The sequence below is a fragment of the Lampetra fluviatilis genome, chromosome 35, assembly GCF_964198595.1.
Source record: "Lampetra fluviatilis chromosome 35, kcLamFluv1.1, whole genome shotgun sequence".
Classification (NCBI taxonomy): domain Eukaryota; kingdom Metazoa; phylum Chordata; class Hyperoartia; order Petromyzontiformes; family Petromyzontidae; genus Lampetra; species Lampetra fluviatilis.
In genome coordinates this window covers 6,493,717-6,510,171 of record NC_136309.1, presented here as the reverse complement: position 1 = coordinate 6,510,171, position 16,455 = coordinate 6,493,717, and the positions used below count along the sequence as shown (strand labels likewise).

At 58.1% G+C, this 16,455-nt stretch overlaps 1 protein-coding gene across 1 annotated transcript; it reads right to left on the bottom strand.

Moving 5' to 3' along the window:
• Positions 1-666: 666 nt before the first annotated feature.
• Positions 667-14,599, bottom strand: LOC144944703 (regulator of G-protein signaling 9-like). The gene is given in 21 exon segments (XM_078873061.1): positions 667-797; positions 799-837; positions 839-877; positions 3,515-3,623; positions 3,971-4,053; positions 4,724-4,862; positions 5,291-5,378; positions 5,990-6,105; positions 7,222-7,335; positions 7,432-7,493; positions 8,396-8,425; positions 8,535-8,597; positions 8,754-8,835; positions 9,380-9,456; positions 9,630-9,688; positions 10,569-10,620; positions 10,743-10,849; positions 11,864-11,914; positions 12,037-12,133; positions 14,172-14,326; positions 14,533-14,599. Coding segments are annotated over 21 exon segments (1,743 nt in total). The 3' UTR covers positions 667-683.
• Positions 14,600-16,455: the final 1,856 nt, after the last annotated feature.

Here is a 16,455-nt window from a genome sequence, read left to right as displayed (position 1 = left end):
TTTGTTTGTTGCGGTTGCACCCGACTCAAGAGCCGTATGGCTCACAGGGCTCTACCTAATAAATGAAACTTGAAAACTTGAAACTCCAGTAACCGCATCTTTTCCAGCCCGGGCCGTTGCCCCTTTATCCAAACTCTACCGGGCCAAACACAAGCTGCTTGGGCATGCGGGCTACGTGACCCAGCCAACGCGACCTCCCCTAACACCATCACGAATCAAGACCGACACCGCACGTCTGTTCACAAGCCTTTATTGCCACGACTCGAAACACCTCCTGGACTCCGCCTTCTCTCTCTACACACCCCTCTCTATTCACGCTCATCTATTCACGCTCATCTATTCACTCCTACACTAATCTCTATTCACAGCCCTATAATCGCATTCCTCTATTCACGCCCCTCTATTTACAACCCCCCTAATTCAGAACCCACTACCCACGCTACTCACACGCTACTCACGCTCTATTCACTCTATTCACATCTATCCGTAATCACCTCTTCACCAGGGGAGGAGGGGGGGTCACGAGGGAGAGGGTGGAGGATGGGGGTGGGGGGCAGACACAAGCGCAAGAGGAGAGGGAGGGGGGCTCGCGAGAGGGTGACTCTCAGCGCTCACGGTCAGAGCCGATGGGTTGGGTCAGGGGGGGGGGGGTGGTGCGAGGTCGGGGTCAAGAGTTGGGGGGGTCAGGAGCCGGAGGAACCGGGAGCAGCGCGAGGAGGAGGAGGAGCTGGGGAGGAGGGGGCCACGCTGCTCGTTGTGGAGGAGAGGCTCCGCGCGAGTCGGATGCCGGGGGGGGGGCACGCGGGAGGGGGGCCGCAGGGATGAGGGCGCCCCCCCCGCCCGTGTAAACCCCGGCGCGGCACGGGGAGCTCGAAGCCTGTGCGGGGGAGACACGGGCTCAGCGGGGGGCAGGACCCCCCCCCACGCGGAGAGCGGACGGTGACGGCATTCGCAGAGGGCATGGAGGGGGGGGGGCATGCCGATTTGGGGTCCACTTGGGCATGCAGGGGGGCAGTGGGGCATGCGGAGGGGGGTAGTGGGGCATGCCGATTTGGGGTCCACTTGGGCATGCAGGGGGGCAGTGGGGCATGCCGATTTGGGGTCCACTTGGGCATGCAGAGGGGGGCAGTGGGGCATGCGGAGGGGGGTAGTGGGGGCATTGCGGAGGGGAGGGGCAGTGGAACGTGCAGAGGGGGGTAGTGGGGCAAGCCGATTTGGGTTCCACTTGGGCATGCAGAGGGTAGCAGTGGAGCATGCAGGGGGAGTGTGGGGGGCAGTGGGGGCATTGCGGGGGGGGGGGGGGCAGTGGGGCATGCAGAGCGGGGGATACTTGGACGTGCAGTGCCCCCTCGTGTGGTGAGCGGCGGTGATGACGAGACGCGGTTATTTGCGAAGAACACTTTTGACCGACTGGGCGGTGTGGTTGACCAAGCTCGGCGCGCGACACAACAAGCGTGAATGATAACAGCGAACCAGCGAACCACGCACAGAAACAGCGGATGGATCATAGCAAGCGCAGACAGCAGGATGGCTCCGTGTTCACACGGGAAAGATGTACCGATACCTCGGGACATCCTGTGCCTTCTAAACATGCCAACGGTGGTCGTGTGTGTACCTGTGTCGTTATGTATATGTGTGTGTGTACGTGCGTGTGTGTAATTCTGTGTGTGTGTGCAATTCTGTGTGTGTGTGTAATTATGCTTGTATGTAGGTGCTCGCTAACAGCACTTGCCCCTACAGTCTGTTTCGGCTATAAGGGGGATCTTTATCTTTGTATGTCCGACTGAAGCTCCTCTTCTGTAGCAGACAGAGAATCCGGTGTCTGTGCAGGACCGCCCTGGCCTGAGACCACCACACTGGGTCTCCACGACCTTGCCAGCGCGCTGCTTGAATCCAGTACCTTTGTTTGACCAGTTCAAGGAGTTTTCCATGGCTGTGCCAGTGGAATTTCTGCAGATACAGTGGCAGCTTGATCGATGCCTTTGTGCGCTAGAGGGATTGCTCCTTATACTGGTAGGAACGAAGTGGACCAGACCACCAATAGATTATATCGTCCGACCGTTTGTCCGTCCGTCCGTCCGTCCGCGTCCGTTTGTCCGTCCGTCCGTCCGACAAGATGGCCGCCCGCTCCCCCTGCGCGTGTGTGTGTGCGTGTGTGTTTGCGTGTGTGCGTGTGTGTGCGTGTGTGCGTGTCCGGCCCACTCGAGCGGCGTGATGAATGGGCGCTATTGGGCTTCGGATCGTTATTCACGGCGAACTGGAAGCGTAGCAACACAACTTCATTACGTGTGCGTGTGCGTGCGTGCATGTATGTGTGTGTGCGTGCGGTGTGTGTGTGTGTGCGTGTGTACGTTTATGCGCGTGTGTGCGCGTGTGCGTGTGTGTGCGGTCGATATCCCTGTACCGGTATTAGTATTATTCCTACCAGCCCACCCCGCAGGGTCCTGTTTGGTCAACCAAATCTGCAATGCTGATGAGCAGGTTACCGCTGTTCGCTTTCACGAGTTCTGCTACTGTAGTTGGAGCGTGCCACCTTTCCATCAGTCCTGACAACAGAGCACTCGTCTCGGTTTATTCTATGTCACGCAACACCCACCCCCGTAAATTCGCCACCAGTACTAGGGTAATGGCAGAGAAGGATTGAGGGGTTTGATTGCCTGGCCAGAATGCTCGTGACAGCTCCAACTTGGCAGCGGAGGTCTCACTCCAACTCAAGTCGAGCAGCGTAATCTTGTTTTATTGGCTGCGTGACGCTGTGCGGAAACTCCCTGGCCTGTCGCTCCACATTAAATGTTGGGTCTTCTCCGGCGACAATGATGCCCCATCCATGTGTGTATGCTTGCAAAACGTGGACCCTTTTAAGGAACACCTGTGCCGGATTAAAACATCCAGGCTGTCGTGCCTACGATCCTTTTCATTCTTTGCAGGAGGGCTCATGAAAACCATGATATTTCACTGTGTAGGTCACATGCCCAGCCACCACATACCCGAGCAGCTTTTGGCTGGCCAGACAGAGGGGAATAAATGGGTGTGGCACGGGAGTGATGTGGTACAGGAGGACGTGGAGCTAAGTGGACTTGCCGATAACTGGTACCAGCGGTGTCAAGATCGGCCCTTGTGGTGGAGGCTCGTGAAGGACGCTACTGGGCAGCTGGAAACAGTCGCTCTCCAGCAACAGCGGAGGGCGGAAGAGTGACGCTCACAACAACGAGCGGAGCACCGGGTGGATAAAATACAACGAGGTGGCTCAGGAGAAAGCACAATTGGTGCATCTGCCAGTCATCTGACTCCGTTAATTCATACCACACTCCACATGGCCTCAAAGTGCACCTAGCCTGATAAATGAGGAAGTAACGTCACTGCCACTTTGTTGAGAATAGCGATTGTTTTTGTGTGCGAGGCATTTGTCTACAACATGTGTGTGCGGGGTTCAGTAGTGGTGTGTGTGCTGCCTGTTTGTGCTGCGTGCGTGTCACTTGGCAGGCTGGTTTCGCTTGTCCAGTTTGCTCATGACCTGTGTGAGGTCCATCTGCGGCACCGCTGCCGTGGCCTTCCGTGCCTCCTCCTCCTCGGCCGCACGCAGCGCCACTGGGCTGGGGCTCGCGTGGCGTGGGAAGCGGGTACTAAGGTGGGGGGGGGGGTAGAAGAGAGGGGGAGAAAAGTCATCGCCATGTAAGCACGTGATCGTTGCACGTCCAAGTGTCTGATGAATTGCCATCGACGAGTATTTTATCCTTCCCTCGTCCCCTATTCCGTGTCCGTCCCAGAAGATTTGCGCCTGATTTGCGTGCCTCCCTGATTGCAGATCCGATCCTTCTCCGCCCCTCCTCCGCTCGTGCAGTAACGGGCACGCAGGTCGCGGTGTGATCACCGCTTACCTCTCGCGTGCACAGTCCCTTCCCATCTCGGGGGTGGCGGGCGGGGGGGGCATCCCCCTGTGAGGGGGGTTGGAGCGGGGGAGGGTTCTCACTTCTTGTCGGTCTCACGCGGCATCACGGCCTTGGCGAGGAGACTCTTGTAGAGGTCCGACTTGAGGTAGCGGTAGAAGGTGTCCTGGAAGCAGGGGTCAGGGTCAAGGTCAAGAGGAGAAGTCACGTTTTTACCCAGACATCCACTGTTCAACCCACAAAGGCGGTGCTCATTTTATGAAGCCCCGTGCAGTTTTGAGTTTTCATTTCATTTATTTGGTATAGCCCTGTGAGCCATTCGGCTCTTGAATCGGGTGCAACCGCAACAAACAAAAACATTAACAAGAAAACATCTTAAAGTGACTATGCGTGCAAATGATGGTCTTGGCCAATTCTTGGGTTGCCACTTTGTCTAGATCCGACCCCAGGCCGTCCGAGGCAGTCCTGGCGTCGGTGTGTCTGGGACAGGAATTGATTTGCACCTTAGCTGTGGTACCGGCGTTGCACTGGTACTGTGCAGTGCTGATCGGGCCTGGGTGCCTGAGAAACAAGTCCGAGTTTACACCGAGAACTGAAAACGTGGCTGCCCTCGGCTGTGCTGTAGTTGGCACAGTAGGGGCACAGGTGGTGCATCTGCCAGTCATCTCAGTCAGCCGACCCATGGCACCTGGGTCTGCCCCGTGACCTCCTGCCAGCCGGCGTTCGACACTTCACGTAGCATCAACGTGCACCTAGCCTGGCACAAGCTCCGCGGTGATGTCACCGCCACCAAACCCTCGCCATGCCACTCGCCCCCCCCACCCGCTTCCCCCCACCTTCTTCATGAGCATGTAGATGTGCGTCTGCGCGGCGTCCAGCACGTAGCGGTGCGGGCACTGGAGGCCGCGCACCGTGATGTCCATGGTCTTCCCGTCGATATTGATCCAACGACGCGCTCCCTGCGCCAGGAACAGCCTGGGGGAGCGGGTGGGGGAGAGATGAGAGAGTGAGAGAGAGAGAGGCAGAGGGATGAGAGTTGGAATGAGACTTGACTTTTAAACAACTTTTATTGCCGCTAGCAACAAAAGCACCGGAGGCGATTCCAATATGAAAAACAGTCACCAGCAAACGAAAAAAGAAAACAAACGTTACATATCGTTACAAATCCACGTGCTGTGGTGCTGAAAGCACCGCACACAACACAAAAGAAAAAAGTCACGTGGTTGTGGTGTCATCGCGCACGCCACGGTGACGAGCGAGCGTTTCAGAAGGTGAACACGAGGGTGCCGTCCACGCTGGTGCAGAGAGGGGCCTTTCCGGCTCCCCAGCGTGAGTTGGAATGAGAGAGCGGGAGAGGTAAGTGAGAGGCGAGAGAGACGCACCCGACCCCCACCGCCACTCACTTGTAAATCTCCTCCGCCTTCTCCTTCGCTTTGCTCTGATCCCCATGCTTCAGGTCCTCACAGGCTTCCCAGAATGCAAGATTCTCCCCTGCGCCATCGCAAACATCACACATCACACAACATCGCATACATCACCCCCCCCCGCCCCCAACACGTATCCCCGATTTTTTCGATTTAAAGCTTTCGTGACTGCAGGGATTCATCTTCTTGGTTCTTTCGGTAAAGTCACGTAGAAGGGAAATAATAAAATAATGAAAATAAAACATAATAAAATAATTCTCACGACGTTTCCGTCCTCAGGTGTTCTTCACCTGAGGACGTATTATGTTTTATTTTTATTATTTTATAATTTCCCTTCTACGTGACTTTACCGAAAGAACCAAGAAGACGTATCCCCGATGTTGCTATCGCCGTCACGTGATGGAGCATCCGGGCAACAACCTCGCAGAGCAGTGCCGGCCTCGCTCCGTGTGTGAAAGCGCGCCGCGGAAGCGGATGTCACAGAGCTTCGTCTGAGATTCATTCTTCACACACAGTCGAGGGTTGCGCTGTGCCAACCGCTATGCGGAGGCCATGTGGGGGGCAGCCTCCCCACACCTCCGCCCCCCCCATCTCTGCCCTCAAACCACCTCCGCCCCCCCCCCACCACCTTTGTCCCCACCCCCCCACCTCCGCCCCCCTCAACCCCCCCCCCCGCACCGCTGAACTCTTTCTTGAGGAAGGCCTGGAACTCGCGTCGGCCCCGCGGGTCACGGAGCAGCTCCCGGAACGAGAACGCCCACCGCTCCACACGCAGCCGCGTGGGCACCTCCACGCTGAGCACAGGACGTGTACACGCCACACAGCACGTGTACACACCACACGTGTACACACCACACGTGTACACACCACACGTGTACACAGCACGTGTACACGCCACAGCACGTGTACACGCCACGTACGCACCACATGTGTACACAGCACGTGTACACGCCACACACCACGTACACACCACACGTGTGCACACCACACAGCACGTACAACACGTGTACACACCACGTGTACACACCACACAGCACGTACACACAACACGTGTACACACCACACAGCACGTGTACACACCACGTGTACACACCACACAGCACGTGTACACAACACGTGTACACAACACACAGCACGTGTACACGCCACACGCCACGTACACACAACACAGCACGTACAACACGTGTACACACCACACAGCACGTACACAACACAGCACGTGTACACGCCACACGCCACGTACACACAACACAGCACGTACAACACGTGTACACACAACACAGCACGTACAACACGTGTACACAGCACGTACACACACGACGTGCACACACCACACACCACGTGTACACACCACACACCACGTATACACGCCACGTGTACACACCACACGTACACACCACACGTACACACCACACAACGTACACACACCACGTGTGCACACCACACACCACGTGTACACACCACACGTACACACCACACGTACACTCCACGCGTACACGCCACGTGTATACACCACAAACCACGCAAACACAACACGTGTACGCAACACATGCCACGCGTACACAACACACAGACATCACGTATGCGGGGCTAGTATGAGTGTTGGGGTCAGAGCGAGTGTTCATGTGACACGATATCGTGCTGCTGCTGCTGCGTTGGCAGTGGCGCGCAAGTCCACTTAACAAACTAACACACTCAACACGTCCATCAATAACACTGCAGCCTTGACAGAAAAACGTATATATAATTAATAGGCGACGTTTCGAGCAATGACCCCTCTTCATTGCGCGTATAAAATGATCTTGCACCAAGTGTTATTGACGAATGTGATGAGCTGTAGGTGAAGGGTCAGGCCTATGGCTATGGCCATGGTTAGGGTCAGGGTGATGTCGCCCCTTTAGCAGTGTCACCTGGGGGAGTTGAGGGTCCAGCACATGGTGTCGTCCGTTACCCAGGGGTTGCTGGGGAGACACGTGGTGAGTAGGGGGTCGTACACGCTGAACGACTCCGAGAACTTCAACAGACTAAGGGGGGGGGGTGGGGGAGTGTCATGGGTTAGCGTCCCCCCGCCCCTCGCACCCCCCACACCCCCCCCCACCCCACTTCGTGTCAGGCCTCACCTCCCGAGGGAGACGGAGGTCTTGGTGCGAGAGCGCAGTGCTGCCTGCTGATAGTACATGACCTGGGGGACACGGTTCACGGCCAGGTCAGCAACACGAACCCCCCGCCGCCCCACAGCAACGTGAATTGCATGCACACTGAACTTCTTTCTCGTCGTACGTAGCCAACGCTGCGTGTGTGGAGGTGCGGGGGAAGGACAACACGCTGAACACAAAACGACGACATCGCCGTGTACGGGACGCACGCGTAGAGTTCGTGTGCCACGTGTTGCTTGTGATGTACGCGTGGGTTTTTTGGGGGGGAAATTTCGCCGTCATTCGTGCCGAGGGCACATCCAGGCGCCGCTGGGGAATTAGTATAGCGCGCCGCCGTTGCGCAGGGGGGGGGGGAGGCAGGGGGGGGGGGGTGGGGGGAGGCAGGGGGGGGGGGTGGGGGGAGGCAGGGGGGGGTCCCATACAGCCAAAACTGGCGCATCCAACAACTTGCCCAAGCTCTGTGGTCCTATCGTGGGGTGTTTGGCCAACTTCATTCGTAAGTGTTTACACGCGTGGGGTGAAGCCGCATCACCCGCGGTGGGGTGGAGCGGGGTGGGGTGGTGTGGGGTGGAGCGGGGTGGGGTGAAGCGGGGTGGAGCGGGGTGGGTTGGAGCGGGGTGGAGCGGGGTGGGGTGGAGCGGGGTGAGGTGGAGCGGGGTGGGGTGGAGCGGGGTGGAGTGGAGCGGGGTGGAGTGGAGCGGGGTGGGGTGGAGTGAGGTGAGGTGGAGCAGGGTGGGGTGGAGCGGGGTGGGGTGGAGCGGGGTGGGGTGGAGCGGGGTGAGGTGGAGCGGGGTGGAGCGGGGTGGGGTGGGGTGGGGCGGGGTAGGGTGGAGCGGGGTGGGGTGGAGCGGGGTGGGGTGGAGCGGGGTGGGGTGGAGCGGGGCGGGGTGGAGTGGCGTAAGGTGGAGCGAGGTGGAGCGGAGCTCACCTGGCGACGGTATTGCTCCACCGTTGGCTTCTGCAAAACGAGAGACAGACACTGAGAGGGTGCACCGTGCGAGGTTCGGGGTGCAGGGCGCAGGGCGCTTGGTGTGGTGTGCAGGGCGCAGGGCGCAGGGTGTCGTCACCTCCTCCGCGCCAGGCTCCATCACTCGGTTGAGTCCACTGTCCAGGGCATGCAGGGCACCGGGCTGCAGGGGATGTGGAGGCGGAGGCGGAGGCGGGGGGGGGGGGTCAAAAAGACAATCAATGAACGCGGGACAACCAGCTACACCCAGCGCTGCCCCCCTCAGTGGGGGAGCGGGGCCAGCCCCCCCCCCCCCACAGCGTGCGGCGCGCGTGGCTACCGGGGGTCTCCGCACGAGCCAGTGGGCGCGCTCCTGGCACTCGAGGACCACGCGGTCGCCTTTGGGCCGCTCGCGTCCGCTCCTGCACAACAAAGACAAAGACACCCCGTGTAGCTGCCGCGCGCTCTCGGGGCAAGTGCTGTTAGCGAGCGCCTATGAAGGTCGGCACATCGCACAAGGGGGTGGGTGGTGACCAGCACCACGCCCAGTGCTGATATGTACACACTGCGCCAGGTGGTTATTTGAGGCTAAGTCGACCTAGGGGAGGCCCGGTAATGGTTCAGATAATCGTCGCTGGTGTTGGCCGTGAGCATGAATCGAACTCGGGTGGCTGGATTCGTAGCGCAGCACCTTAACCACACAGACACACACAGACACACGGATACACAGACACACAGACACACACAGACACACAGACACACAGACACACACACAGACACACAGACACACAGACACACACAGACACACAGACACACACAGACACACAGACACACGGATACATACCCAGCCAGCACCTCGCCTCGACAGACCCACCACATCATCAATATCATAACTCCATCATCCTCACCTCTCTCCCTCACCTGGCCCCTCACCTGCACCCCCCCCCCCCCACCTGCGCCCCTCACCTGTACTGCTCCTTGGCCTGGCACACCACGTAGTCCCACTCGTGGTTGATCTTCTGGTGCAGCGTGGAGTACAACTCCTGGTGAGGGGGGGGGGGGGAAGACGAGGGGGGGCAGAGAAGGACGGGGGGGGGGGCGAGTGAGGAGCCACGGCAACTGCCGATGACGCTGATTATGCCGCTGCTGATGCTGATGTTGCTGATGCTGCTGCTGATGATGGTGCTGCTGCTGATGATGCCGGTTCTGATCGCACCTTCTCGTATTCGTCCAGTTCGCCCTTGCTGCGAATGTTTTTCCGCGCCAGGTAAATCGCTGTGGAAACACGGAGGAGCACAGCTGGCACGGGGAGCGGTGAGGTGGGGGGGGGTGTGGGGAGCGGTGAGGTGTTGTGGGGGGGGTGGGGAGCGGTGAGGTGTTGTGGGGGGGGGGGAGTGGTGAGGTGTTGGGGGGGGGGAGTGGTGAGGTGTGGGGGGGAGTGGTGAGGTGTGGGGGGGAGTGGTGAGGTGTTGTGGGGGGGGGGGGAGGAGTGGTGAGGTGTTGTGGGGGGGGGAGTGGTGAGGTGTTGGGGGGGGGGGAGTGGTGAGGTGTTGTGGGGGGGGGAGTGGTGAGGTGTGGGGGGGGGAGCGGTGAGGTGTTGTGGGGGGGGGAGCGGTGAGGTGTTGGGGGGGGGGGAGTGGTGAGGTGTTGTGGGGGGGGGGAGTGGTGAGGTGTGGGGGGGGGGAGCGGTGAGGTGTTGGGGGGGGGGAGTGGTGAGGTGTGGGGGGAGGGAGTGGTGAGGTGTTGTGGGGGGGGGGGGGAGGAGTGGTGAGGTGTTGTGGGGGGGGGGGAGTGGTGAGGTGTGGGGGGGGGGGAGCGGTGAGGTGTTGGGGGGGGGGGAGTGGTGAGGTGTGGGGGGGGGAGGAGTGGTGAGGTGTTGTGGGGGAGGGGAGAGTGGTGAGGTGTTGTGGGGGGGGGGAGGAGTGGTGAGGTGTTGTGGGGGGGGGAGTGGTGAGGTGTGGGGGGGGGGAGCGGTGAGGTGTTGGGGGGGGGGGGTGTGGAGGGGTGACAAGAGCGTGGGGGTGCGAGTGGAGTGGAGCTACGCAGTGTGGAGGCGGTGAGTGTGTGAGGGGGTGAGAGAGAGGGCGGTGAGAGGGTGGAGGGATAAGATGATGGTGAGTTTGGGGGGGGGGGTCCCGTCGCCTCCCAGCCCCACCGTAATCCGTGTCCTCGCTCTGGCTGTAATAAAGTGGCCAGAAGTAGGGGGCCTGCGGAGAGAAGGAGCACGAGCACACGTGACCCCCACAGCGTGACCCCCCCACACACACAGCGTGACCCCCACACACACACAGCGTGACCCCCACGCAGCGTGACCCCCACACGGCGTCACCTGGAAGCGGTAGAGGGAGCCATCGGGGCGCAGTGCGAGGTTGCGCGGCTCGGAGAGCGGATAGACGAATCCGCAGGCGACCAACAGCCAGCTCAGGTGCAGCGCCTCTACGGGGGGGGGGGGGGGCAAGGTGGGGGGGCAAGGTGGGAGGGGGGGTTTGCGTGCCGGCGGATGAGGTCGGGTAAGGTCAGGGGGAGGTGCGTGGAGAAGAAGGGGGGGGGGGGGGGGAGGTTGCAGCATTCGAGTTGCTCCCAAGTTGCCCACGGGTTGCACAGGAGGGCGAGCACGGCGTTCAGGGTTGGAGCTACTGCGGGCGTCTGCAGGGAGCAGAGCGGGGTCGCCTCGTGCCCCCCCCCCCGACCCCCCATGGCACGCAGCCAGGGCCCTGGTGACCCCCTGCTGCTCAAGCGACCATTGAGGCGATGCTCGTCTACCGTTTCAACAGCAGCCGCGAGACAGCGGGTTGGAATTCTACATACCTCTGGCAGGGGCTATCGTAGTGTAATGTGAGGATATATCCGGGTTGTTGATGGATCACACCTCGTTACGATGATTGGCTCTACCGGTCCTGGCCCATAGCCAATGGGGGGAAGTCTAGGGGCGTGGCCCTGACGTAATGGGAAGGTGACATCTGTAAGTAGAGGATTGGATCTGCTGGCTTTAGCCACAGCCAATGGGGGGACGAGTCAGGGCGCGGTCCTGGGAACGTACGATGGAGTCTAGAAGATTCCATGGAGGTTAACCAGGATTGGTGGAAAGGTACCACGTGACCCGGGTATTGAAAGGTGTGGAGACAGACAACACGTGGTCAGATCTGGAACGGAGGGTGAGGCCACGCTGGAGCGGGGTCCAGGCTGCCACGTGGCCGCGCGTGTCTCTCTCCCTCTCACGCTGTCTGTCAGCAGCGTGAAGGAGTAAGACGGGAGTGTTGTGAACGAAAGACAAATAAAGACCGGATTCTAGAAGTCGCTTCCACGACCTTTATTACAGTAGTAACAACCACAGTCCGTTACCCCAGAAAGTGGTACTCGTCTTATCGATCCTGGAGAGAACGTTTGGCGGGATAAGGGGTGGGGGTAGGGGGGGTTTGAGGGGGTTTGGCGGGGGGGGGGGGCTCTCACCGTCCGCGGTCACGTGCAGCCCCTGCTCCATCCACTGCACGAGGTCGCGTCCTGCACGCGGCGCACAGCGGGACCCGCGCCTCGTCACGTGATGCAGTGGGGGGACGGGGGGGAAAGGGGGGGGGTAGGGGGCGGGAGTCTGGGGGGGGGGGTGTGCGTGGGGGTGCCCTGACCAGTGGTGGCGTCGGGGATGATTGTGTCGCTGAGCAGCTGGTCTCTCATCGGCACCCCGCGCTCCGAGTCCTGCATGCGCGTCACCAGCGCTCCGAGCTGCCACGCCGGAGCACGCCCGTGGTGATGTTCGCGCGCGAGATCTTCGCGTTCCAATTCGCGGTGCTGAAGCTCGAGAAACTGCGTTTCCACAGCCCCCCACCCCCTGCACGACTTCGCCCCCCTTTCAATTCGAGCACGCAGAGCTGCCCCCCCCCCTTCCTCTTCCCACCGCGCTAATCCGCGTGGCGCTCGTCGCGTTTCCACGCTCATGGCGCTACGACTCCGCTCGAGCGAGAAAGAAACTCCATATTCATCTTCTTGGTTCTTTCGGTAAAGTCACGTAGAAGGGACATAATAAAAGAATAAAAATGAAACATAATAAAATAATTCTCACGACGTTTCGGCCACAACGCAAGCAGCCGTGTTCAGGTGAAGAACAGGTCTGTCGGAAAGACAGCGCCTGAATGACAGACCTGTTCTTCACCTGAGGACGGCTGCTTGCGCTGTGGCCGAAACGTCGTGAGAATTATTTTATTATGTTTTATTTTTATTATTTTCACCTACGTGACTTTACCGAAAGAACCAAAGAGCATGGATCCTTGCAGTCACGAAAACTTCAAATCTAGAAAGAAAGAAACTCCACTCCGCGTTCCACAGGGCCGAACAATCGTCGTCATCGTCGTCAACATCGTGATCTTGGTGTGCATGGCAGAAGCCTCGCCGAGTCTCAAGACTTTTGTTCACGAGGGTCCAGCCCCCGGCGGCATGTCGACCGCCTTGATTTATGAGTGGCGAGGGGATAACGCCCTCAGCTCCGTGACGCAGACCGCCGGTGTCACGCCGAGTGGGCTGCACGACCCTTCTGTGTGGCGCTGATCATGCCACCTGGGGGCCGTCACGAAGCACGGGGAAGTTGACGGTGTCTGAGTATCGGCCCACAGGCCCGTGACATCAATCGGCCAGCAACACACGGCACTATCAATGTTGATTTAAAGCTTATTTCGTGACTGCAGGGATTCATATTCTTGTTTTTTTCGGTAAAGTCACGTAGAAGGGAAATAATAAGATAATATAAAACAATAAAATTCTCACGACGTTTCGACTGCAACACAAGCAATCATCATCAGGTGTGAAATCCACAGCAATACATTTTTGTTAAAAAAATTTTTTTACATTTCCTTGCTGTGGATTTCACACCTGATGATGATTGCTTGTGTTGCAGTCGAAACGTCGTGAGAATTTTTATTGTTTCATATATATATTATTTTATTATTTCCCTTCTACGTGACTTTACCGAAAGAACCAAGAATACTATCAATGTTGTTCAAGTTCAGAGGTCCGTAACATCAAGCAGCGAGCAACAGACAGCACTATCAACGTTGCTAAGGTTCATACGGTCATGCTTAGGGAAAGATCATCGGAGGAGATAATTTCGAAGTGGAGCAGTCTGAGGGAAGAAGAAAGCCCAGTGAGGTGACCTGTGTGAGTTTGTTGTTGCGATCCGCAGTGTGGTGACTGAACAAAGTGTAGATGAAACGAAACAGTCGGTGTCTGGGAGACCCAGTCCTCAACATGGGCGGAGGAATCAACGGGTTCATGGTAACGGATCTTGGTAGCGATAGAAGAGTGACGGGAAGGTGACTGGCCGCCGGTTAGCGAGTGACTGAATTCGTTTAATGGTTAAGTCCCACCCTTGCCAACAACCCAGAAGCCAAGCAGGCTTGAGCCTGGTTCTTTGGCCGAGTGACCACCAGGTTTGTCCGACGTTTTATTCGTGGCGTGGCCAGGAGATGGTCGTGTTAAGTGGCAGCCCCTTGTCCACAGCTTGGCGGGTTTTCTCCGCGTTCTCTGGTTTCCTGCCACCCGAAGCCAAACCCCACGCAGAGCTCGTCTGAACACTCGTCCCGAGACTCGGAGACGCTTCCCTGGGTAAATATTTAAAATGACTAATTCCACGTTTGGGTTAAGGGACTGCGTGAGGATCAACCGGAACGTGAGCGCGAGAAACACGGTTACCGCCGGGCACACAAATCACGGCGACAAAAGGCTCGACCAAAACCCACAGCGCCCTCGACTCTGCGAGTGCGTCGCGTACCTTGGCCAGGTGCTGCAGCCGAGGCCGATGCTGTTGGCTCTGGTCGAGTTTGTTGATCTTCATCCTGGCCACGGTGCGCGGTACGCGTAGGCGTGGACCGAGTTTCAGCACCGTGGAGAGCAGCGCTCTCGGCAGCAGCACGAGCGGTGTCACCCCTCAGCACCAGGGTCAGCGCATCCGCCGCCCCGTATGGCGCCCCGGGGATTAGACTCTATTCTTGGTCCGGGCTGAGCCACGGTTACCAAGGCGAAGCTGCGGCCATGCACATTCCCGCCCCAGCCCCCCCCCCTTCCCCGACCGCCAGCGGGCGAATTTGAGGCTGTAGGACAAAGGGGAGGGTCGGGGTGACTGTCAACCCCACGTTCTGCTGCGACGCGCACCTCGGCGGCATTGGAGGGGAAGGTGAACGCCTCACCTGCACAGTGCATCGCCTAGCAACGCGGCGAGGAAACCCAACACCTGTACCAGGAGCCCTGGGGGCACGGGGCCGATCCCTCTCGACCGAGCGCTCTGCTCATACCCCCCCTCACCCTCCCCTACTGATTATCTTGCGATGTCCTCTGAACGCAAGGCTAATTCTCATGACTCAATCAACGCGAGGGTGACCTGTGTATGTACAGTGCGAGGATAAACAACACCCACCGCTACTCATCTCTGACTCCGCATCACTCATCGCTGCCCATGTCCTCTTGCGGTGTCCACAGCCCAGGTTTTTTGCACAGCACATTGAAACACGTTCCTTCGGAGTGGGCAGGTAGGAACTTGGTTGGACAGCGCATTCGTGCACGACTGACAAATATGCACGACAGACAAATCATCCCTGGTGGGCAGTGTGGAACCTGTTGTTCCTACCTGTATAACTTTTGATTTAAAGCTTTCGTGACTGCAGGGATTCATCTTCTTGGTTCTTTCGGTAAAGTCACGTAGAACGGAGATAATAAAATAATAAAAATTAAACATAATAAAATAATTCTCACGACGTTTCGGCCACAACGCAAGCAGCCGTCCTCAGGTGAAGAACAGGTCTGTTTGAAAGACAGTGTCTGTGGCCGAAACGTCGTGAGAATTATTTTATTATGTTTTATTTTTATTATTTTATTATCTCCCTTCTACGTGACTTTACCGAAAGAACCAAGAAGATGTATAACTTTTATTTACCCAGGAAGTCCTCAATTCGCAATATTATTTTTGTTCACGGTTAGGTGTCTTGCAGTGCGCATGTTTGGACACGTTGTTGTTGTTGCAGAAATGGATGAAAACTATTTGCTGTATTGCCATCTCCTGGCCATCTTTCCACGATGTCGGTCTGGGCGCTTCACACACCGCGTGGCCCACTGCAGAGGTCGCAACCGGGTACTCGATACCCGTACCCTACACGATACCCGGCTACCCGTTTGCGACCCTGGTGCGGCCGGGTACGGGTACGCCGTGAGTCACTGGTGAGTAACCGTTTGTCACTCATTTCGGGTAGGGTACGGGTAGGGAACGGGTAACCGTACCCTGGTGCGGCCAGGTACGGGTAAGGAATCAAAACCCGTTTGCGACCTCTGGCCCACAGCGAGTGGGAGGCGCGCCGTCTCGCTGCGTCGGATCGAGTTCAGCGCAGGGCGGCAGGCGGGGCGAGCGGCGATCCAGCCACTCGCCGCCCAGTCACTCGCTCACCGGCGACCAGTTGCCTCCTCAACACTCCTCGATCGCTACGACACCGATTGCTCTTTCAGTATACATCACTCAACGATTCCTCCACCCATGTTGAGGACTCGGTCTTGGAGAACGAGTCCTCAACGTATCATCCAAACTTGTGTTCAACCACCACACTGCGGGTCACATCGACGCACTCAAATCACCCACTCGCCTCGACTCTCTTGCTTCTTCCCATGCACTGCTCCACTTTAGAATTCCCTTTCCATAATTCCCCAAGCTCTTGTAATAGTAACCACACTCACTTATATTACAACTTTGATGGTCCCGTTACCTGTTGGCCGCCTAGCGCTTGGCCTCCGAAACTGTGGATCCCAAGCTGCACACAAACCGCCCTCTTCATCGAAGCACACGCGGGTCTCCTCATCAGCGAACAAACTCATCATCACTCATCCCACTTCGGGGATAACCCATCACAGCATCGATCTGAACCCCATGTGCTTCGAGGTCACAGAGGTGGTCAGGTTAAAAGTGATGTTGATCTCCTACTCAAATGAGCATCGAGCAAATGGTGCCCCTCTTTCCGTCAACAGCAACAGCCCTCAACCAATTGTGAAATTCCACATTCCTATGGCAAGTGCGA